The 23,241-nt window shown below is 40.4% G+C and overlaps 2 protein-coding genes across 6 annotated transcripts in view; one reads left to right on the top strand and one right to left on the bottom strand.

Moving 5' to 3' along the window:
* The window catches only part of cadm2b (cell adhesion molecule 2b), a 230,285-nt gene that overhangs the window by 102,883 nt on the left and 104,161 nt on the right, over window positions 1-23,241 (top strand). The window lies entirely within an intron of this gene.
* bach1a (BTB and CNC homology 1, basic leucine zipper transcription factor 1 a) overlaps window positions 3,007-23,241 on the bottom strand; it is a 139,847-nt gene continuing 119,612 nt past the window's right edge. The window contains exon 5 of the mRNA XM_051863509.1: window positions 3,007-3,495. Coding sequence (XP_051719469.1) covers window positions 3,340-3,495 — 156 coding nt within the window. The 3' untranslated portion in view covers window positions 3,007-3,339. The remainder of the gene's footprint in view (window positions 3,496-23,241) is intronic.

Raw genomic sequence — 23,241 nt, 5'->3', positions numbered from 1 at the left:
ATCGCAGAGGGCTCAAGAGATTTGACCCGTGGCTTCATAAAGGCACAGGATATGAGAAATGTTGGAGGGAAGGGAGAGGGTAGAGTGTGTAAACGACTGCAGAACCATTTCCATTTTATTTCACTGGGAGTTGAACAATTTCCTTACAAAACTGATGTGACATTATGTGAACATTCCTTGCAGTGCTACCTATAGGACTCAAATGACAAATAGAAATGTGTTGGGAGTTAATGGTTAAACTCACCTGTGTATCTTGTACCAATTATTAAATGGTGTGTGTGTATATATATATGGACGTTTTACTTTTTTGTCAATACTCGGTAATGTAATATAATTCTTAACTTTAGTAAAGTAAATCAGCATACATTAGTACATCACTTGCATAATGTATAAATATTTCACAATATAATGGCGACGTGTCAACCTTAGTATGGAAAAGCATGCTTTAAACGTTCGGTAAGTACACTGCATAAATGTACGCTTAATGTAGATTTTAGGTTATGGCATATGAGTACACTTATACCCAACAGACTGGAGAACACGAATAGTATGAAGCGAAAGGAAAAGGGGAAAGTTTTCTCCCTTGTAGTCCTCCCTTCTTCCCTTAGCCCAGAACTGTGACAAGCTGTGATGAATTACCTCATTATTCTAGCTCACTTGTTCATTTCTCCGCTTTTGTAATTTCCCGGATTGATCCCCACACGGCTGTGCCTACAGTACTTCTGTTCTATTCATACCAAAGCCCCTCTCCCGCGCACACAATACCTCTGTCTACTGGCTTTACACGTGGCGGCGGCGCGCGCGGAACTGAAGCGGTAGCGTATGCATCGCTTACTCCAAAACGAGCACGGTAAAAGTGGCAGAGGCCAAATTGACTTCTACACTCTGTCAAAACTGGAGTAAGCTCTCATCACTGATATCGCAGCGAATAGAATTCCCACCCTTGACACGTTGGCACGCAATAATAGGGTTTAAGGTCACATGAAGCAGCTCTAGTGCTCCAGCAGGCTAGTTAATTTACGGGTCTGGTTTGTTAGCCTCTGTATTGTGATGGGCTACGGGCCGTCAGATCTTTTCTTTCTGTTTTCAGCAGAAGGTTTAGGTTTAGAGCAATAGCAGCAGATGCAATAGGTTACGTCCAACACAGATTTGCCAGTGTGCATTGATCTCAATGCACAGGGTTCATTGACTCTTGTGTGAATTGTTTTTTAACTTCGTCGTATTGACTGGTTTGTTAGGCCGTGCGTGGCCGTTAGCCAAATGTATGGTAACATCCTGTATAAATAACGTACATGAAATGCAGTATAATAATGATAATGGTATTTCCCTGTTTTACTGATGTTTTTTTTTTTTTTTTTTTTTTTTTTTTTTACCAAATAGCCTGCTTCCCTATTCTTGATTATAGCCTACATTGTGACTTATGTGTAAATTAGCCTAATTAGTAAATGAATGCAGTGTACACTATGTTTATATATAGTGTATGCAATAGTTTCATAATATTAAAACTTTTTTGTACTATAAATTTTTACTTGAAAGTTTAATATAAATATGTATTTTTCTATATAAATGGGTCAATGACGTGACGGGTCATTTTTTTGTCCAAAGGCCTTAAAGGGTTAGTTCACCCAAAAATGAAAATTCTGTCATTAATTACTCACCCTCGTGCCGTTTTACACCTGTAATAAGACCTCAGCGTAATCAGCGTGTCGAATCATGATTCGGATTGCGTGTCAAACTGCCAAACTGCTGAAATCACGTGACTTTGGCGCTCCGAACTGTGGATTCGACACGCTGATTCATTACGCTCTGAAGCTTCCTGAAGCAGTGTTTTGAAATCGGCCATCACTATATAAGTCGTTATTTTGTGTTTTTTGGCGCACCAAAAATATTTATGCCGCTTTATAATATTAATATTGAACCACTGTACTCACGTGAACTGATTTAAATATGTTTTAGTACCTTTTTGGATCTTGAGAGAGGAAATGTCATTGCTCCCTATGTAGGCCTCACGGAGCCATCAGATTTCAACAAAAATATCTTAATTTGCGTTCCGAAGATTAACGAAGGTCTTACGGGTCTGGAATGGCATGAGCGTGAGTAATAAATGACAGAATTTTCATTTTTGGGTGAACTAACCCTTTAATAATAATAAAAAAACAAAGATATGACATCCAAAGGATGTAAGGTAGTACAACTAGATCTCTTTTATTGAATCCAAAAGGTTTTAATTATATTTTGCTACATATAAAGGTATTTTAAAGATTTTGAGGTGTCCAAAGGTCATTCGGTTTAACCATCCAAAGGCCAATACAGCCATTTCATTTGTGATTAAAATATCTTAAAATGTAATAAATGTATATATTTTTTATTCTGGCATGATTTTAAAATATATTGCTTTGTTATGAGAAAGAATGTCTGGAAAAATGAATTTCATTGATGTCATTCGGAGTAACCAATATAAAGGGACTATTTTGGATCAAGTCAAATGGTCAATATCATGTGACAGGATGTGACATCATTCAGACACCTGCAAAGGACCACATGGTCATGAAGCAAAGTAACTAACTCTCTTTTAACTATTTGAAAAATTCATGTTCCCATTCAGTCGGTCACGTTCGACGTACGTCGGACAGACCGACGAACAGGAATCTCGCTAGAGAGGCCAATCTACTTCGAGTGTAACTACAACGAGCCAATGCACATTGGCATGCAATCATATGCATCAGCTGCTCGCCTCGCAGCGCGGGTATATAACGAGCAGCAGGTGCGTTGCATCTTCAGCTTTTCGCTTCGGAGCCGAACGGTGTTGTTCCTGTTCTCTGCAAGCAAGTGTCTGCTAGAAGACGAGTCAAGCTTTTTGGTTGAACTTCTCTTTTTTTTTCGAGTGCGGGCGAACAGCACAGCAGCGGGGTCGAAGTCCTCTCTTTATTTTCTGTTTTTTGTTTCGTTTGCCGTTATAGAGCAAATAGCTGTTTTGACAGCGTTAGAAGGCTGTTCTCACGGCCGGTACGGTGCGCTTCGAGCGCTGAAAGCCGTTTTTACGGCTGGTAAGAGTGAGCGCCTTCAAAGAGAGAAAGAGCACACGACAGGCTGCACACAATCCCTGTCTGTGTTGCGGCGGCCGTTCCCCTGCGTGCTTCAGCACTCTAAAAGAGTAAAGTCCCTAAAAGAGCTTACACAAATAGAGCTTGCGTCTTTTTAAAGATGACATTCTATTTGTATGTTTCTGGATGCGGTCGTTTCCTGTCCTCACTGACGGCCACGATCACTGTTTCACATGTCTGGGCGCGTGCTGAAACGATGTTCGTGGGTGGTTCATGTTTTCGTATGAGAACATGATCACGTCGACACGCCGGTCGTGACTCTTCTTTCTCCGGGAAGCTTGAGTCCCCTCTGTTGTTGGCCAGCTGCCGCTTGTGTGTAAAAGCACAGCCGCGGGTCTGCCCAACACTCTGGGAGACCGCGGAGATCAGCGAGAGCAAACCTCTCGCTCCTCTGCGTGTCGTGTGCCGTCTAGCTGTCGGGCTGCAGCGCGGGTTGTCACGGCAACCCAGCGCTCGCTCGGCGCTCTAGATGCGCGGTCTCCTTGCCTAATCTCCATTGTAGCGCCCTCTCTGGTGCACCAGAAGAGGTCTACTTTGGTGAAATGGCTTGGGTGTCTTGAGGTTGAGGGGTTCCTTCGGGGAACCAACCCCCTAGGGCCCCTCCCTCTAGCGCATTACATGCTGTGCAGCTTCTGGATTGGATTGCTGGTCCTCTTCATAGGGGAACCTAGCATTCCATTTAGGGCTCCAGCTGAGGGTCAGATGTCGATTGCAGCATCGGAGAGAGGGCTGTTATGCTCTGGAAATGAGGGTGACGCTGCCCACTGTAATGGTGTGTGCTTATGCTGACTCAGATTCAGAGTTTACAGCTATGCTTTCCCGGGTGTTCCGGATGTGCATGAAAAACTTGGCAGTATGGAGCTATATTGGTGCCATAAATATGGAATGCCAAAAGTGCCAAAATCTGCATAAGTTTTTACTCTCTCACTACCCTTATGGGTGGGGTGGCTGTTCACAGACCACACCCTCCCTGCATGTGAGGCCAAGGCACTCTTTATGCATGAGGGTAGTTCTGAGCCGGGGTTGAGCTGCGCTTGTTGACTAACCGTGATCAAAGTCACGGCGCAGGCCTTCGGCCAGACGATGTTCACCTCAGTGGTCCAGAAGCGCCCCCCTGGCTTACCTTGCTGAGGTGCAAGAGGTCGTCAAGCTAAACGCTTTCTCGACACTCCCATCTCACAAGGTGGCCTTTTCGGTGACACTGTCGGGGACTGAGCCCAGCAGTTCTCCTCAGTTAGTGGCAGACCGGGGAGCCTCCCCCGACAAACCATTGAGTTCCTCGTGGGCCCTCAGTCTGCTCGTCGCCAAGGGTGTCGTCCCCTGCAGAATAAAAAAAAAAAAAACTCCGGCCCAGTCTGCTCTACTGTGTCCGCTGCAGGAAGATGACACCTCCCGTCTCTGCTACTGTTTAAGTGGTTAGTGAAAAATCACCCCTGAGACGGGTGACCCAGAGACGGGTGGGGCTGCTCTCCCCCCCCCCCGGAGGAGGGCCGGGTGGTAAATCCTGTTGGTTGGGTTTGTTTCTGTTCTCCCGCTGGTCCAACAGCCAGCGGTACCCAAATTTTCAAAAAGAGAGCAGTTCCTCCATCTCTGGGTCTGAAGAGGGCTCGGAGAGCAGTGGGAGGAGAAAAGCCTCACCACTCTCATCCCCCTCTTCCTTCGCCAGAGGGCAGCAGCGTGCAGTCGAGAAGGCAGCAAAGCCTCTCCTGCGCCCCCTGCCCAACCGTGGAACCAGGTAGGTGTTGCACAGCACACTCTGACCCCGCTTCGGGCCGCCTCGCAGAGAGAGCCTCCCGAGCTGCGTCCCTGTGTTCCACCTCGCTGCCTCACTGCGGGTACGCCTGCGGTCCCTTTGATCCCGCCTGTACGGTCTCTGTGAGCCTGGTTAGCGCTCCCCAGTCCGTATCGCTGGCTCATTCGGACCATCGGGCTCGGCTATGCGATTCAGTTCGCCCGGCGTCCCCCCAAGTTCAGGGGTGTCCACCTCACTGCAGTGAAGGCTGTCGATGCCCGTGTCTTGCGTGCGGAGATCGCGGTCCTACTGGCGAAGGACGCGATAGAGCCGGTCCCTCCAGCCGATATGAGGTCAGGGTTCTACAGTCCCTACTTCATTGTACCCAAGAAAAGCGGTGGGTTACGACCGATCCTGGATCTGCGAGTTTTGAATCGGAGCCTTCACAAGCTACCGTTCAAAATGCTCACGCAGAAATGCATTTTCGAGTGCATCCGTCCCCAGGATTGGTTTGCAGCGATCGACCTGAAGGACGTGTACTTTCATGTTCGATTCTTCCGCGACACAGGCCATTCCTGCGTTTTTGCGTTCGAAGGTCAAGCATATCAGTACAGAGTCTTACCCTTCGGGCTGGCCCTGTCTCCCCGCGTCTTCACGAAGGTCGTGGAGGGAGCCCTTGTTCCCATGAGAGAACAGGGTGTTCGCATCCTTAACTATCTCGACGACTGGCTCATTCTGGCACAGTCCCGGGATCAGTGGTGCGAACACAGGGATTTGGTGCTCAGACACCTCAGCCAGTTGGGTCTTCAGGTCAACTGGGAAAAGAGCAAACTCGCCCCGGTGCAGAGGATCTCTTTTCTCGGTATGGAGTTGGATTCGGTCGAACAGATAGCACGCCTCACAGAGGAACGTGCTCAGTCGGTGTTGAACTGCCTGAATACGTTCAACGGCAGGACAGCGGTTCCACTGAAATTTTTTCAGAGGCTCCTGGGGCATATGGCAGCCGCAGCGGCAGTAACCCCGCTCGGTCTGCTTCATATGAGACCGCTTCAACACTGGCTCCACGGCCGGATCCCGAGATGGGCGTGGCAACGCGGCACGTTCCGGGTGGCAATCACTCAGGAGTGCCGCCAAACCTTCAGCCCGTGGTCGGACCCCTTGTTTCTTCGGGCTGGAGTACCCCTAGAGCAGGTGTCCCGGCATGCTGTGGTATTCACGGATGCCTCTGCCACAGGCTGGGGTGCCACGTACAACGGGCATGCAGTGTCAGGGGTTGGACGGGCCCCCATCTGCATTGGCACATCAACTGCCTCGAGTTGCTAGCGGTACGCCTTGCCCTGAGCCGCCTCAAAGGGCCGCTACGGGGCAAGCATGTACTGGTCCGGACGGACAACACTGCGACCGTTGCGTACATTAACCGTCAAGGTGGTCTACGCTCCCGTCACATGTCGCAACTCGCCCGCCATCTCCTCCTCTGGAGTCAGAAGCATCTGAGGTCGCTTCGTGCCATTCATATTCCCGGTGTGCTCAACCGTGTGGCCCACGAGCTATCACGAGCTGCGCGGCCAGGAGAGTGGCGACTCCACCCCCAGGTGGTCCAGCTGATTTGGAGAGAGTTCGGAGAGGCTCAGGTAGACCTGTTTGCCTCACCAGAAACCTCCCATTGCCGGTTGTTTTACTCCCTGTCCGGGGAACACTCGGAACAGACGCACTGGCGCTCAGCTGGCCCCGGGGCCTTCGCAAATATGCGTTTCCCCCAGTGAGCCTACTTGCACAGACCCTGTGCAAAGTCAGGGAGGACGAGGAGCAGGTTCTGCTAGTTGCGCCCTATTGGCCCAACCGGACCTGGTTCCCAGAACTCTCACTCCTCGCGACAGCCCCTCCCTGGCCCATTCCTCTGAGGAAGGACCTTCTTTCTCAGAGACGGGGCACTCTCTGGCACCCGTGTCCAGACCTGGACCCTGGACGGGACGCGGAGGTTCTAGGTGACTTACCCCCCGAGGTACTTAACACTATCGCTTCGGCACGTGCTCCGTCTACGAGACGGGCTTACGCCTTGAAGTGGAACCTGTTCGTCGAGTGGTGTTCTTCTCGTCGAGAGGACCCCCGAAGATGCTCGATCGGTGTCGTGCTTCCTTCTTGCAGCAGGGGTTGGAGCGTAGGCTGTCCCCCTCCACCCTCATAGTCCATACTGCTGCTATCTCCGCATATCATGACCACATAGATGGCAAATCTGTTGGTCAGCACGACCTGGTCGTCAGGTTCCTTAGGGGGCGAGGCGGTTAAATCCTCCTCGTCCTCCCTCCATACCCTCTTGGGACCTTGCTCTGGTGCTGAGAGCACTTCAGATTGCTCCCTTTGAGCCCTTGCAATCAGCAGACTTAAAGATTCTGTCTATGAAGACTTTGCTGCTGGTTGCATTGGCCTCCATCAAGAGGGTAGGGGACCTGCAGTCTTTTTCGGTCGACGAATCGTGCCTGGAGTTCGGGCCGGGTGACGGCCATGTGGTACTGAGACCCCGGCCTGGCTTGTGCCCAAGGTTCCTACCACTCCCTTCAGGGACCAGGTAGTGAGCCTGCAAGCGCTGCCCTCGGAGGAGGCAGACCCAGCCCTGGCTTTGCTCTGTCCAGTTCGCGCTTTGCGACTGTACATAGACAGAACTCAAAGCTTCAGGACCTCAGACCAGCTCTTGTCTGTTACGGAGGCCAGCAGAAGGGAAAGGCTGTCTCCAAGCAGAGGATGGCCCACTGGATAGTGGATGCCATCGCCCTGGCTTACCAAGCTCAGGGCGTGCCCTGCCCGCTCAGGTTGCATGCGCACTCCACGAGAGGCGTCGCATCTTCCTGGGCGCTGGCTCGTGGCGCCTCGCTACAGACATCTGTAGAGCTGCGGGCTGGGCGACACCTAACACGTTCGCTAGATTCTATAGCCTTCGTGTCGAGCCGGTCTCCTCCCGTGTTCTCACCTCAGGTCAGAGGCACGGAGAGGCCCCGGCTTAGTGTCGGCTTGCTGCGCTTACATGCGCTTTTTTCTCCAGAGAGTCCCTACAAGGCAGACCCTGTTGAGTCCTCCGATCTCCCTTCGGCAGCCGACGTGGCGGAACGTCTGGCGCTAGGCCTATACTCCGTTGTATCCTTGAGAACCGGGTTTAGGCTGGGTACCATATGTGTGACCCTACTGGGATCCCATATGTCTAGTTCCACGGTTGCTCCTAAACGAAGCCCGTGTCTTTCCCTCTGGGAGAACCCACCTCTCATCGAGTTGGAGTCACCCCAGTTCTTCCATATGTAGTACAGCCTACGGGTTAGTCCATATGTACTTCTCCACTTAACTCCTTCGGGAAGGATGTGGCTTCCGCAGCGTTCCTTTCCCAGCGGAAGGGTACGCTTTCCCAGCGTTATCCAATAGTCTCACTGAATGGGTTTTGGGGAACAGCAGTGATTGACACTCTCTGTGTTAGCCCTGTCCCACCGTCCGTAGGCAAGGGGGTTCAGGTGGCTTACAACAGAGCGCTGGAAGAGGGCAGCCCCTGTGGCGCTTTGGTAGGGATTCCTGTTCGTCGGTCTGTCCGACGTACGTCGAACGTGACCGACTGAATGGGAACGTCTCGGTTACAAAGGTAACCCTCGTTCCCTGAAGGAGGGAACGGAGACGTACGTCCCGTCGCCACAGTCGCTGTACCCCGCTGATGCTGCCGCCTATCCGGTTCGGCTCCTCAGCGAAAACCTGAAGATGCAACGCACCTGCTGCTCGTTATATACCCGCGCTGCGAGGCGAGCAGCTGATGCATATGATTGCATGCCAATGTGCATTGGCTCGTTGTAGTTACACTCGAAGTAGATTGGCCTCTCTAGCGAGATTCCTGTTCGTCGGTCTGTCCGACGTACGTCTCCGTTCCCTCCTTCAGGGAACGAGGGTTACCTTTGTAACCGAGACGTTTTCACTTGCTCATACGCATGTCCCGAAACATCAGGACATTCGGTACAAAACATGGAAAATGTTGAAATATTTTAAAAACTTGTACTAAGTATAAAATGTTTGATTGTCCTTTTGCCAGCTAGCTAGCAAGCTAACTATGTATCTAGCTAGATATCAACCTTTTAGTATTGTTTGAAAATATCGTCATTCGATATAATCAAAAGTGTCATTCGGTAAAACCGAAATTTTGGTTAAACTGAATGACTTTTTTTGATGAATCTTGTCCACCTTGTAAAAAAATGAAAAAACGGTGTTAATTTATTATAAAAACCACATAATCTCATTGTTAACACTTAATAAAACTTCAAAATTAATTATATCTCCATTATGTTTTTTTACACTTTTAAAAACCTTATTCGTCAATGACCCAGAAGCTTCTTATGCTCACCAAAGCTGCATTAATTTGATCAAAAATACAGTAAAAGCAGTAATATTGTGAAATATTATTACAAATTAAAATAACTGATTTATATTTTAATATATTTTAAAAAGTAATTTATTCATGTGATATCAAAGCTGAATTTTCAACAGGCAATACATCATCGGACAATACATTGGTGCATCCCTAAAAAAAATATTAAAGAAATTAATACTTTTTTTTTCCCAGCAAGGACACATTAAATGTATCAAAAGTGACAGTAAAGACATTTATAATGTTGCAACAAAAAATGAATAAATAAAATAAATACTGTTCTTTTAAACTTTATATTCAGAGAATCCTGAAAAAAAATTATTTCCACAATATATGTATAAATTATATGAAATTTGTTCATATTGTAATAGATTGAATTGAAATTTTAATAGCATATATTCATTCATGCATTTATGCATTATGTACTGTACAGGTTTCTTACGACATGTTACCAAATAGCCTACAATTCCCTTATGCGTATCCATGTTGTCTCTGATTGCTGCCGGTAATATGTTGCTTGTCTTGAAACAAGCATGGCAGCTTGTATCGTATTTATACCAAGACGCAGATTTGATATCATTTTACAGTGTGTCATGGTAATTATACTCAGTAATCTAGTGCTCTCATTCTTCCCTCTGGTTTTCTCCCTCTGTGTTGATGAGCGTGATGAGTGTGCATACTGCTTATTTATGTACGGCTTTCAGACAGCATGTTTGTAATTGATCATATTCAGAGATGCCATATGGTGGGTATGTGTCCAAATGCGATGTGTGAAGTAATACTGGCACCTAAATGTAGCCTCACATTCCACAACAGAAAAAGACCCTTTTGTAAATATTCTCTAATTACTTATTCACTAGTCTCTCTGTCACTATCTGTATCTGCCAGCCATTGTTCATTTTTATCGTTGGTGTTTGAAATTTGAAGCTCTGTGGTTATACCCAAATATTTACACTTTAAACACTCAGCTCTGTTGGCTATATGGAAATGCAGCTTTTTATCAACCAAAAATATGAAATCAGTTCTAAAAGTACTCTTAAAAAATATATATATTTTAATAGATTCATAATTGTAATTAAATTACTTATTAAAAAAATGAAATAGAAATCTAGAAATATTTAATATGAATAAAATATATATTTAAAACCTATAAAAACTTACACATTTATTTGATCACAAATACAATAAAAACAGTAATATTGACAAATATTATTACAATTTAAAAGAAATGTGTTTTGTAATATATTTTACAATGTAATTTATTCCTGTGATGTTAAAGCTAAATTTTCAGCATCATTACTCCAGTCTTCATTGTCACATGATCCTTCATAAATCATTAAAATATGCTGATTTGCTGTTCAAGAAACATTTATTATTATTATCAATGTTGACAACAGTTGTGTATATATACAGTATATTGTTGGAAAACCAGTCAACTATCATGGCCCATCCCTGGTTAATTAATTTGCCACATTTCTTTTCAAAGAGAAGGATTTGTAAGATCATCTTCTAGTGTGTGTGACTTTAACTGTGTAACTGTGTGCCCCATCACGTTTTAAAATAATGTACCACCTACACTAAACCTAAACCTACCCAATAGTGTTAACAAAAGCAAACGTGACATAAAAACGCAATCGTAACCATGGCATTTTAGCTTGCTTTTTGAGCTCTTGTCTTTGAGTTGTTTTGTCGTGACTCGTGTTTCAAGGGATTCGTACTCCACATCGCAAGTACAATTCTGTACCAGCTGAGCTACCGAGCAAGCTCAGTATAATATATATGGAGCTGTAGGCAATGCAAAGTACAAAATGTATTCGTTTACAAATCATGCACTATGGTAAAGAGTGTTTTGAGGTAAACTAATAAAATGACTGTGCATAGCAAAATTACTAAGAACTAAAATTAAAATAAAACTGAAAAGCTAATTTGACATTAATAAATACTAAAATAGTATATAATACTAAAATAACACTGATAACCACCCACAACATCCTAGCATTGTGGCATTCTTCAATAAATCTAAAAATCCAGTTTAAAAATTCAGCTTCAAGTATTTTTTTTCCTAACGGTGTGAAACATTGTGTACATAATGTAAATATTCAAGTATGTTGAAAAGTCTTTTGAGACGTTGAAATTGGATTTAGTATGTGTTCAGCTGGAGGCTTTCATAAACTGAATGTATGGTTCAGTAAACCTGTTAAAGTGCAAGGTTTTTATATCTTTAATGTGATACCATCTCAATTCAAGCGGAAGAAACAAACCTATAAGGCATTTACACTGATTTAACAGATTTTTCTACTTTTCCATTTTGTATACTATTAATTATTCATACTATTCTCTGTATACTGTATCCTCACCAAAATATGCATCATGACCTGGATTGTGTCTCATATCCATTTCTTTTGTCTCCACAGGTAAGCCTGTTTCCTGTTTATAGAGGACTTCATGTTGAGAGTAAGGTCTGTGTCGCTGTTGGGAAGGATTCATCCTTGTTGTGTTGTCTGAGTAATGGAGGCAGAAGGTAAAGTCATTTTAGTGACTAATGCTAAGCAGCGCTTCTGTGAGCTTTCCTGGTTTGGAAGCACATATACTTTTTATTTAATGCCAGGGATGTATATATACATATTTTATAGATACTCTATTAACATTTTCGTTTTGGCATTTGTGTCAAGATGTGGTTTCTTTTACATTTTCTCCATGGATAAATGGACAGGGAAAATGTCACTCCGTTCCTTAAAACAGTCTGTCCTCATACTAGAAGAGTTTCTCAGTAGTGCCCTTGTGAAAAAGAAGGTTTTTATAATTTTTTTGAGTTATGAAAACTTCAAATGAAATTGTTTAACCGATAAACTACATTGAGTTAAAGGATCTTAATAATTTGTAGCATAAACACAAATTAAGCTGATTACTCAAAAAAATTAGGTTGCTCCAACTACTTGAGTAGCTCTGGAAACAATTAATCTTATCTATTTCCGTTCAAATCCACAGCTATCATAGCACATGGTAAATTTCACTTATTAAAACCTGACATTTCAACGTTTCTTTGGACATATGTCTCATGTTTGTGTTATAAGTATTCTCTAAGTTATAGTTCATTTTCTGAGGGAGTATCAAACTTCATTCAGATAGAGATGGCAGATCGCACATCATGTTAGTTTTCTTTATTTTGCAAAATGCACATTTTGTTTTTACTGTGAGTGTACACAAATAAAAGTAGACATTCTATAGTTTCAATTGGTGTATTACTTTTGTCTGTATGAAAAAAAAAAATGATGATTTTGCTGCTATGTGAAGAGAATCCAGAAAAATACGTTTCCTCTAATGATTTTGAATCATTATGTTCATTTTAAAGTATGCTTATTTTGATGAATAAATACATATTCTGAAGGGTAAAGGGGTAGCTTTAACTATCTTTAATGTTCTGGTTTGATTTAGGAAAATCTTGGGCCCATGTATGTGAGCACATTATAAAGTAATTTATTATCATTTGAACTTTAGTTTGACAATATTACATTTAAAGTTAATACAGTAAATGTACTAAATTGCAACTTTATCATTACAAATATATTTAATAGATGACATACAAGTTTCAATAGAAATTATATTCAAGTATTTATTAGTTTACCATAAATGCTTTACATTTGACAGTACACATATTTCAGAGACAATAGAAGTAATTATGGAGTGATTGATGGGTCAAAAAGCATTGTAAGGTTCAGCTAATTACACTTAATCTAACCTATAATAGATTTTTCTAAATGTTATTTTGAAAAAGCAATTTAGTGTTTCAGTTCGCAAGTGTATTCTTCTCGCAAGTATAAAATCTTCGTAATAAGTTTTTTTTTTTTTTTTTTTAAAGAATGCTGAAGTGTAATTCTTTTTCACAAGGGACCAGTTGTCAGTTCAGTGGTTTTTGTGTTCCAGTACACTGTAGAGGTGTGTTTACCACCATCCAGTGGTGTAGTGAGTGTCTGTGTGAAGAAAAAGTACAACGACAGATCATTTCTCTGGTCGAAAGCAGAATAATAAAATAGGCAGTTTCCCAGAGGACTCATAATTTTGGCGTGTCCACTCGCCAGACTGCGATGTGCTCCGGTGTCCTTCACAAAGCGGAGCATGAGTTACTTTGCCCTGTTCACATTGGCAGGACTAATCTGACATTATGCAAGCTGTTAGAGCATTTTATTATTTATTTCCCAAAGTGTTCTTTTATTTATTTATTTTGGGTCGAACAAACACTGAAGGCACTGAAGAATCCTAGGAGAGGGTTTTACTTTTTTTTTTTTTTTTTTTTTTGTGATAATGGCTGAGATGATAAACTTGCATGATCCTGATGACCCTGTTGGGGGTTATTTATTATTGCAATACTGACCGACTTACAATATTCTGCAACAATCTTAAAGCTTTTCTGTACATAACACTGAAAATAATTAGAGAAACATATTTTTGGTTGTCAGAATTTCTCTAGGAAAAGATGTAACATTAATATTTCAGATATGTAGCTAATTATAGTTACGCCTGAGAAGTTGGCAAACTTTAAGACACAAGTCTGGCTATTTGTGGTTCTTTCAAAAGACTATTATTAAGGCACAAACATTGCAAACAAACCCAGCAATTATTTTTTAATAGACTGCCAACTTCTAAATAAAACTTTAAAAACCCAGCAAGCCGATGACATCAATAGCCATTGTGCGTTGTTTCAGGGAAAGCCAAAGGGGTCTTTAAATGGGTCAAAGACAAGAGTTTGTATTAATATTGATTTATAGGGTTTTGAAAAAACATTTTCAAGAAAAGTTTAAAGTTAATGTCATGTTGTAGCCAACCAAGTAACAAGGTACATACTTTTCTTACACCTTCAATACATGTGAAGATACACAGATTTTTTTATTTATTAACAAAATCATTAATTACAGAATTATTAATTTGGTGCATTATTTCGAGAATGGCAGCACATGACATTTTACTACCTGGTCTAACCTTGCTTTGTCAAATTATCTGATTTATTTTAAGAAAAAAATAAAAAAGCAAAATCATCTTATTTTGCAAAATCATTTCATTTCAGAAATTAAAATTATGCTTGTCATAAAAAAGTCATTTGTATGTATAAATTGCATTAATTAATTTTTTTTTTTTTTTTTAAATAAATTAAATATATCTGGACATCTCATGCCATTGACTAAACTAAATTTTCTTTAAATACTGTAATTTAAATATTTATTTAATAATAACAACAACTGATGCAAAGTTTCCGTGTTTATTTAAAGAATATCCTAATCCAAGCTCTTGACAACTGAAGAAACTTCTAGTTTTGTTTCATAATTCTTGAAATTGGTTTTGAAGACTTTTAAACTTACAGCTAAAATTTCAACCTGATTGAGTCATATTTTGTTTTCCTTTACCTGTCTCAAATTTTGACAAAAAAAACTTGTCCTTGATTGTTTATAGTGCTAGTGTGACAGGATGAGTTAGACCGAAAGGACCCAGAGGAAACCTTGCACTTGGTTCATTGTAAATTAATAAACAAAGAAGGAGAAAACGGTAATGAATTTCCCAGGTCTGCTGGCACGGTTCCCCTGCACAGGAAATGTTGTTAGGCATGTCAACAAATCAGCTCTTGTAGACGGCACCGCTCATCATTAGAATAATTCAGTGTAATTAGTCAGTCTTTTTAATCACCTCAATAGACACAGCGTCCCAATACTTCCTCTGAAAGATAAATGGCTGTTTACCCAGCCGAAAAGAATCGGTGTACTCGCTGCTGCACTGCAAACTTTAAATGGCATGCTTGATTGTGTTTCTGACAGAGCATTGCACTGAAAGATTTTCAACAAGAGCTCGGGACAGTTTGCAGACAGTGCAAGTGCCATGTTTGCTTTTATAGGGGGGCATAACAGGTAAATAGTCTGTCTTTCAGCCCTCACTATGACTGAATGCTCCTGTAAATCTGCAGCACTGGATGAATATTAACAGATTCATTATTGAATTAGCGAAGTAATTACCATTGAGGGGGTCGTTTTTAAGCGTCTTAAGCTTTGTGAACTTTGTTGCCAAGAAATTATTCACTACAGGACAAGTGGTGTCCTGACTGTGCATTTCATGTTTATTTATTCTGAATGAAAAAAACAGAGATTCTTAATCGCTATGGCTGGATACATCTTGTACAAACATTTGAATGGCACTCAATGAATTATTAATTTCTTCCTCATGTATGATTTATGGTGGATTTCCCACTGATTCTTCTCGATGTGCTTCATGCCTCTGTTTTTTTTCCATTTTAGCTTTAAGCGTACAGACAGCAACTTATTGAGTGTATTCATCTCATTTTATGTGGTAATGAGATCTCAAATATTATGTTTTCATGTGGAAAAAAAGTGCTCTCTCAGGGCTTTCTGATCAGGAGTCATGTTTGTATGGAAGCTATTTGCTCTGTTCCAAAACCTAGTTAGCTGCCTACAGAGGAAACATTTTAAGGCATCAAAATCTACCTCCTAAAATCCTGTTTTGGCCAAAAATTTAAGGCAAAATATATACCCTTCACAGAGAATGAGATCCCAGAATGCATTGCAACGAGCTCACTGAAAATTAAGTCCAAGATGGTGGACAAAATGAAAAATAGTTTAGTGTAACAGGGTGCAACAGTGGCCGTCCACTTTTTCAGTTGCCTTGGTTTTCTCATTCATTTTTCCCCAAGAGTTATAAGCAATGAACCAAATGATCTAGCTATTAGGTGAATCATAACAAAAGTGTTTGAATTACAAAAAAAAGGAAAAAAGGACATAGGTACAAAAGTTTGTGCTTAATGACTTTAATGAGTGAAACAACTACAACCCCATGAAGCATTGTAAATGACAATGAAATTAAAAGCAATGGATAAATATAAAACTGTTGATTTTAAAGATGTTGTTTGTGTTTATAGAACAAGCATATTTTATGTTTATTGCAAAATGTTCAAATATTAATCAAATTTATACAAATATTTAAGTAGTCTTGAGAGCGTAGGGAAACTGATTATGTTATTTGCAGTGCTTCATGGGAGTGGGCGGCGCTAAAGTGTTCTTTAGAGTGATTTGCTTGTTTCAATTCTCTAATTGGGTAGATATTTTGCAGACTCATGGTTAATGTAGTTTTTTACCAGGAATTTCACTGTTAAACAGTGTGGCGATCAGGGCGGGGCTGAGAGCCGTGGGAACGGAGTGAGGCTGGTGGCGCGAGTGTTCATCACTCTTCCTTTTTTCCTTCCTGAGCTCCTCCATGTGACTTGAGACGGTGTGGCACATATAGGTGATGCTCATTAACACTCGAGTCACCGGCCTTGCTCCATTCCCACAGCTCTCAGCCCTGCCCTGCTCGTCACAAACGGTAATTTGATTAACAACCTTGTAACTTGCAGTAAGTCTGTCTTGAACTGTTTATCAGTCATTGTTCAAAATCAGTTCCTCTAAGGAGAAAATGAGTGAGATTTTAATTTTGCACTCTATTAAGAATTTGTGTTTTATGTTGTTTATTAGAGTATCGCACTGTTAGCTTAGCAACTAGAGGTCGGCCGATGGTGGATTTTACCGATAACGATAACTAGGTTGAACTGCACTGGCTGATAACCGATTACTCAACTGATAGTTTTTAAAATGGATACTGAATGAACACAAACAAAATACTCCAAGTAGACCTAAATTAGTGCTGAACATTATTACAAAAATAAAACATTACAAAAAAAAAAAAAAACAGTGCTGGACTATGAAGATGTACTAGAGTTATTACATAAAATAAATATATAAATGTTAATATTAAATATTAATATATTAATATATTAATTATATCTTGATCATTCATGTTATGCACTCCAGCAATGGAAAAACTATCAGTATGGAATTTTGCTGATAATTAATTGTTCCAGCATTCGGTTATCGGTGCCGATTAATCGGCAAAATCTATTAGCGACATGCTAATGTCAGATTCTTGAAATTAATTGTCAAGCCGAGTCTGTCGTGTCATGTGATATTGCTGTGTATTAATAGAGTGTTCCAAATGATTCACTTATGACGTTTAGTATGCTGTCTGTGTATGCAGTACGCCGTGAGGCAGCTGACTAAGTTTTTCAACAGAGCTCATCTCTCAAGATGCTTCCACAAGGTTGAGCAGGCTATGAAAAAGGCAGGTTGTTATGTGATAGAGCACTGGTGTGCAGCAGCGCTAAGAGAGGAGGTGAACTGTGGGGAAAAGTCCTTTAATTCTGAGACTAACCGTCCATGTGTATGTTAAGGGAAGCAGGAGCGCATGCCTGGAGGAATTTCAGCCTTTAAGTAGCCTGACCTGAAGAGTCAGATAAACACAGACCTCCATCCTTCTCTCGTTCTATCATAACTGAAGTTACAGCCTTGCAAAATGTCAGAGTTAAGTGCTTTTGTCTCGCTGTGCCCTGTCACTGCTGCTCTACGTGGCTAGACAGATGCTAACATTTCTTTGTAGCACAGGCCATTACTGAAGACCATCACACTTGAACTATAGCTCTATACCTGAAATTTTGGGATTCAAAATATAATTCAAACTTGGGAATATACTACATTTAAGATGTAAAATGAATAATGAATGAATTTAAAATGAATTTACAGTTAGGTCATTCTAAACCCTGGGTTAACCGAATCCAGGGTTATCTTGCTTCACATTGCTCATAATTTACCCGGGGTTAACAACTAATCCTAGGAACTCATAAACTGACGTTTCTCACCGTACATATCTAAACCCTGGATTAATGTCTTTGTTTGCATATTTGCATATTTTCAACCTATAAAGGTAAGAATGAAACAGTCTCTTCTTCACTCCAATCAACACATTTTCTTTTGACGTTTGGCATTTCCCCCTTAATCGCTGAAATTACTGTTTACACAAGACGCAGTATATCCGTGAATGTACAAAGCACATGAATATGAGGCACGCGATTGGTTGTCGGTTGTTAAGCATCTAGTCATAACATTTTAACATCACATTAGCTGTGTCACAATTCAAAATGCTGCATCCTTTGAAGGATGCAGACTTTAAAGGCCATGCTTTCGAAGTCCGTGACGGTCGAACCAAGTGTTGTTAAATCGGATGGTCTAGCCGTTTACGCGCGCCAGTAACGCTTGCACTGAATTTTTTAAAAAGTTATATTAAAATGTCTAAAGAAACAAAACAGGGTATAAATATGTTCACCTTGGTCCATTCATGTATGTTATAAAAAGTATAAACTATCTATAAAATCACATTTTAGTAAGACATGTCAACATTTTAACCAATTTAAAGTTTTTTTTTTGTTTTGTTTTTTTAATTGTATCGTTAGATATTCAGGTAAGTTGAAACCCAATACTTACAATGAAAAAAGTGTAATCTGGCATTTTCTCAAAAACAACAACAAAAAATCCAGTCATCACCGGTGCGCAGTGAATCTTGGGATAAGCTAGGCTGCGAAGGATCCACTCGTTCTACCCTTTGTAGCCCAGGAAGACGCATTTGTAGGCCGCATTCGAAGTAGCCTTCGAATTGGGACAGCCGAATTCGGCCTTCAAATGCAGCCTTTGAAGGACGGAGCTGTAGTTTCACATTGTACACGTTTAGCGCCACAATGCAGATTTAACACCACAAAAGCAGTGCTAACATTCATTACTCCAGGTAAAAAGCGGTGTCAAACCTGCTTCTTAATTACAAGTGTAAAACATTGGGTTAAATGCGGGGTTTAGAACGATAATAACCTGGGGTTAAGCATAGTGTGAAAAGTGTGAAACATTTATGCATTTAGCAGACTCTTTTATTCAAATTGACTTAAAATAGAAAAACAAAAGCATTTAGTCACAGAGCAAACAATATTTGTAGTATACATTGCCAGGTTTATTAGAAAGCTAGATTAAGAAACAAGCTAGAGCAGAGGACAAATGCAAAGAGGAATAGGAGGTTGGCAACTCATTCCACCACAGGGCAGCAGAGAGAGTGAAGGTTCTGGAAAATGACATTGACCATGTGCACTCCTTTGTACACACAGTCAGATGTTATTCCACTGAAGCTCGAGATGCTATTTGGATCATTTCAAATCATGCTGGAGAACATGATCATCAAGTCGGAGCTGCTGTCCTTAAAGCAAAAAAGGTCAAACAAAATTCAAAGACATTATGAAATTCATGATAATTATTCAATTCAAATTTTCACTCAAATTGTTATGCTGATATTATAACTTGTAATGGAAAAAATGGAAAAAAGCACTTTCAGTAGTGGTCTCAGATGTTTGGACCCCATTGTATTTATGTTATCGCCAACTCATGTTAGTCTTAAAGATTTCACTGTTCACTTGGCATTACTGCAGGCTCTTTCTGCAGCTGTGAGAGTTTGTTTTGGGCTGGGTAGGCATGTTTTCAGCTGGCTGATACTTTACAAAGATCATTTCAGACGTGTTTTGGGGAAGCCACAAAGCTTAATATCTCCCGACAGCCAACTCCAGGCAATCAGTCTCCTAGGAGAGAGAGTCGACATACTGTCCATCTCCCCTGCTGTCTGATGGAGGGCTGAAGATGAGACATTTTTGGACTCGTCGGCATCTCTCTCTTTCTCCATTTTCTTCTCTCTCTCTCTCCTTGCTCTGCCGTTCTCCACAGCACTGTGGGTTTATAACTGTTATCTTCCTTGTAATGTTAGTAATAGTTGTACACTAGCTGTGTTATTGAGAAAATGTAACTTTTTTTTTTTTTTTTTTTTTTTTTTTTTGCATTGAGACATTATTTTTATATAAAAGGTTTATTATAATTTTCATTATTCTCATTGGATTCTCATTTATTTATTTGTTAGTTTGTTAGATTTTAGATTTATTTGTTTAGATATTAGATTTTTTCACTTGACAACAAAATTTGCTTAATTGTCATAAAGCAAATAATTTCTGGTCCTAAAATTAGGCTGCCTCTTATATTTCTATTATTCTCAGTGATGATTCACAATGAATATCATTGAATAACATTGATTGATTCACAGAATACTAATATATATATGTGTGTATGTGTGTGTGTGTATATATATATATATATATATATATAAATAATGCATGTGTGTCTGACAGGTATCATGAATTGCATTGCATATTGAATTGCATTGGCATATTGAGCTATATTATTATGTGAATAAATGAATGGAAGAAGTGAGCTTGGAGGGCCGTATCAAGAGGACAGAGGATCTGACAGGGCCCATCAAATGCAGGCAGCTGTTTTTCCTTCTGCATGGATCATGAGCAAATCTGATGATTGTTAGTCTTGAGGGGTGGGCAGGCTGCCACGGCCATCAGTTCGGACAGCTAGAAATTACATGTTTTGCAGCATGCTCCGAGACGAGTGAAAAAGACACTGGTTTAGAAAGAAAAAATGCAGGGGTTGAAATGTCAGGAACAAGCCAAAGTTGCTTATGTGAGTTCACTGGTGGAATCAAGTGCAGTAAGAGTCATATTTCCTTTTGACAGGGGAGAGAAAAGCAGTGAATACATGATCGAACTGGGGGAAATAAGTCCATTGTAAACAACATGCCCAAGGAGACCTATTAGTTTGATTGATCATAAACAAATGCAGACAAGTCCCTCGCTCCCACTCTCTCTCTCTCTCTCTCTCTCTCTCTCTCTCTCTCTCTCGCACACAGTCTCTCGGTGGAAGTCTCAACCTGCTAATACTGATAGATGTAGGTGGTAAATACACAAATACAGGAGGACAGGAATAGAATAGCTGCGATATATGGAGAACTTCAACTCCCAAGCTGTATGACAGATTACAGCCATTGAATGTGGTGTTCAGTGGTCAAACGCAGTAGATCAGTATTCACTTATAGTTTGGAGGTTCGGTCTCTGCATTTACTGCATTATCTACACTGTTTCAGTGACCAGTAAGGCTTGTAAATTATGAAATTAAATAAACGATGTGCGTTGAATACTCATTTCACAAATATAATTGTCAATAGGCTAATTTTATTTCTATTTAAAAATTATGTATATAAAATATTATTAATGATATATTTATTATTATACGTTATTTTATTTATCTTGTTTTCTGTCTGTTGTTTATATTTATTCTAATGCGTTAATAATTAATTATTTATTTATTAATTTATGAGATTCTTTTTTCACAGACATCTGGCATAGAAGATCTTACTGTAATCATGTAAACACCAAAACACTTTGGATTTTTTTTTTTTTTTTTTTTTTTTAACGTGACAACAATGTACTAAAAATGGAAACATTTTTCTTTGCATTTTTCACGTACAGACGATAAAGTCAAAACTATCCCCATTTACACGGATCTGCGAAAGCGACTAAAAACGCTGTATTGTTCATGCTAGGCCAGTAGTTGGCAATGTCACTTTGTAAAGAAACACTACGCGCCTATAGACTGAACACTTAATACTCATGCGCATGACATCACCGTTTTCACAAATTTGCGTTTTTGTAGTTTACATAGAGAAAATAACGCTATCATTTTTAAAATTTGCACTTTGAAACCCTATTTCAAAAGTTTGCCTTTTTCAGTCCCCCAAAACGCTGTCGTCATCTAAATGAAAGGCCAAAGCGCATTCAGTTTTTAGTTGAAAACTGTGTCGTTTGATTTCGCTAAAACATTTAAATGCTGCGGCTCAAGCAATGGTGTGAATTTAGGGCGGGGCTATCTGTCTGTCCAACCAATGACAGGCAAGGGGAGTGTTACAGAAACTGTTGCTATTTTTGGAACTCTGTTTGTTGTCACTAGAGGCACAGACACTATTACACACTTCATATTTACTGTAATTTGACAGATAAGCCAGGGAATTATGGAAGTAGTACACAATAGCATGGTAATAACATAAACTGGTGGATATGTCAAAAGATGGCATAAAACTGACAGGACAACAAATCTGATATGATTCAAAATATCAGATTTGTGCATTAGGGCTTTGCAGTGTAAATGCAGCTTTAATGGTGTCATGTTTGTCTCTGTCAATCTAAACCCTCATTCTCGGAAATCCTTCAGACCCAAATTAATTTTAAAACTTCAAATGAAGGTAGTACAGATGCGTTTTGCTTCTAGTTGCAGTGCATTAGTCATGTTCTTTATTTGTCATTGAAAGCAAACAAACAGTTATGAGTGAAGTGGGTTCACTTCTATACTGGAAGCATTTGGTTTGAGATCAGCCAAAATCTAATATAATGGTATGAATAATTTAAAAACTTATATAAAAAAAAAAAAAAAAAAAAAAAAAAGGAACAAAAAATAATAATAATTGAAACTTGATGGGCACAGGACAAAAGATAAGATTATTTAAATTTAATAAATGTCTATCATCAATGCAAAAACAGCTTTATTTCAGACTTGAAATAACCAAACAGTGACTGATGCTTGAGGGCGTAGCAAATGATATTAAAAAACTTTTTTTTTTTTTTTTATTTTATTTATTTTTTTAACAATTTAAACAGGATAATTTGTGTTTATTATTTTGTTATTATTATATATTAAGTTATTAATATATATATTAAGTTATTATTTTGTCTGGTGGAATATGTGAAAATATATGTTATGCAGCTTCTTCAGGGCAGTACTAAATTAGAAATTTATAATCTCATTTTTAATATTTCAACTCAAAAAAAAAAAAAAAAGTAGTAGTAAACTTAGAACAAAAAAGAACACATGAGCATTATGTGCTGTATCTACTGCAGTCTTAGTCTCATGTAACCATACCTTCAGACTGACGGCAGAAGGTCTGGACTCCATAGCAGCTTTCATTGGCTAAGGACCGCCCAGAGGCCGTCTGACAGACATGTAAAGCAACCAATCATAGTTTTGTTCAGCATCATGTTTAGAGGCGTGAAAATGTAAATTTGATGTCCCTATAATAACAGACCGATGTGCATCTAACACGTTGTGCAAGTTTACTGCAACAATGGTGCCGTAAACTTCGCACACTTTTGAAAATCCAGCATTGAGTTGATTCTGATAAGCACTTATTGTCACAGTTGTAAAACCGATGGCTTTCTTCTTCCACGAGGGGGT

The sequence above is a fragment of the Ctenopharyngodon idella genome, chromosome 15 (genome assembly GCF_019924925.1).
Source record: "Ctenopharyngodon idella isolate HZGC_01 chromosome 15, HZGC01, whole genome shotgun sequence".
Classification (NCBI taxonomy): Eukaryota; Metazoa; Chordata; class Actinopteri; order Cypriniformes; family Xenocyprididae; genus Ctenopharyngodon; species Ctenopharyngodon idella.
This window is presented reverse-complemented; position numbering and strand designations above follow the sequence as displayed.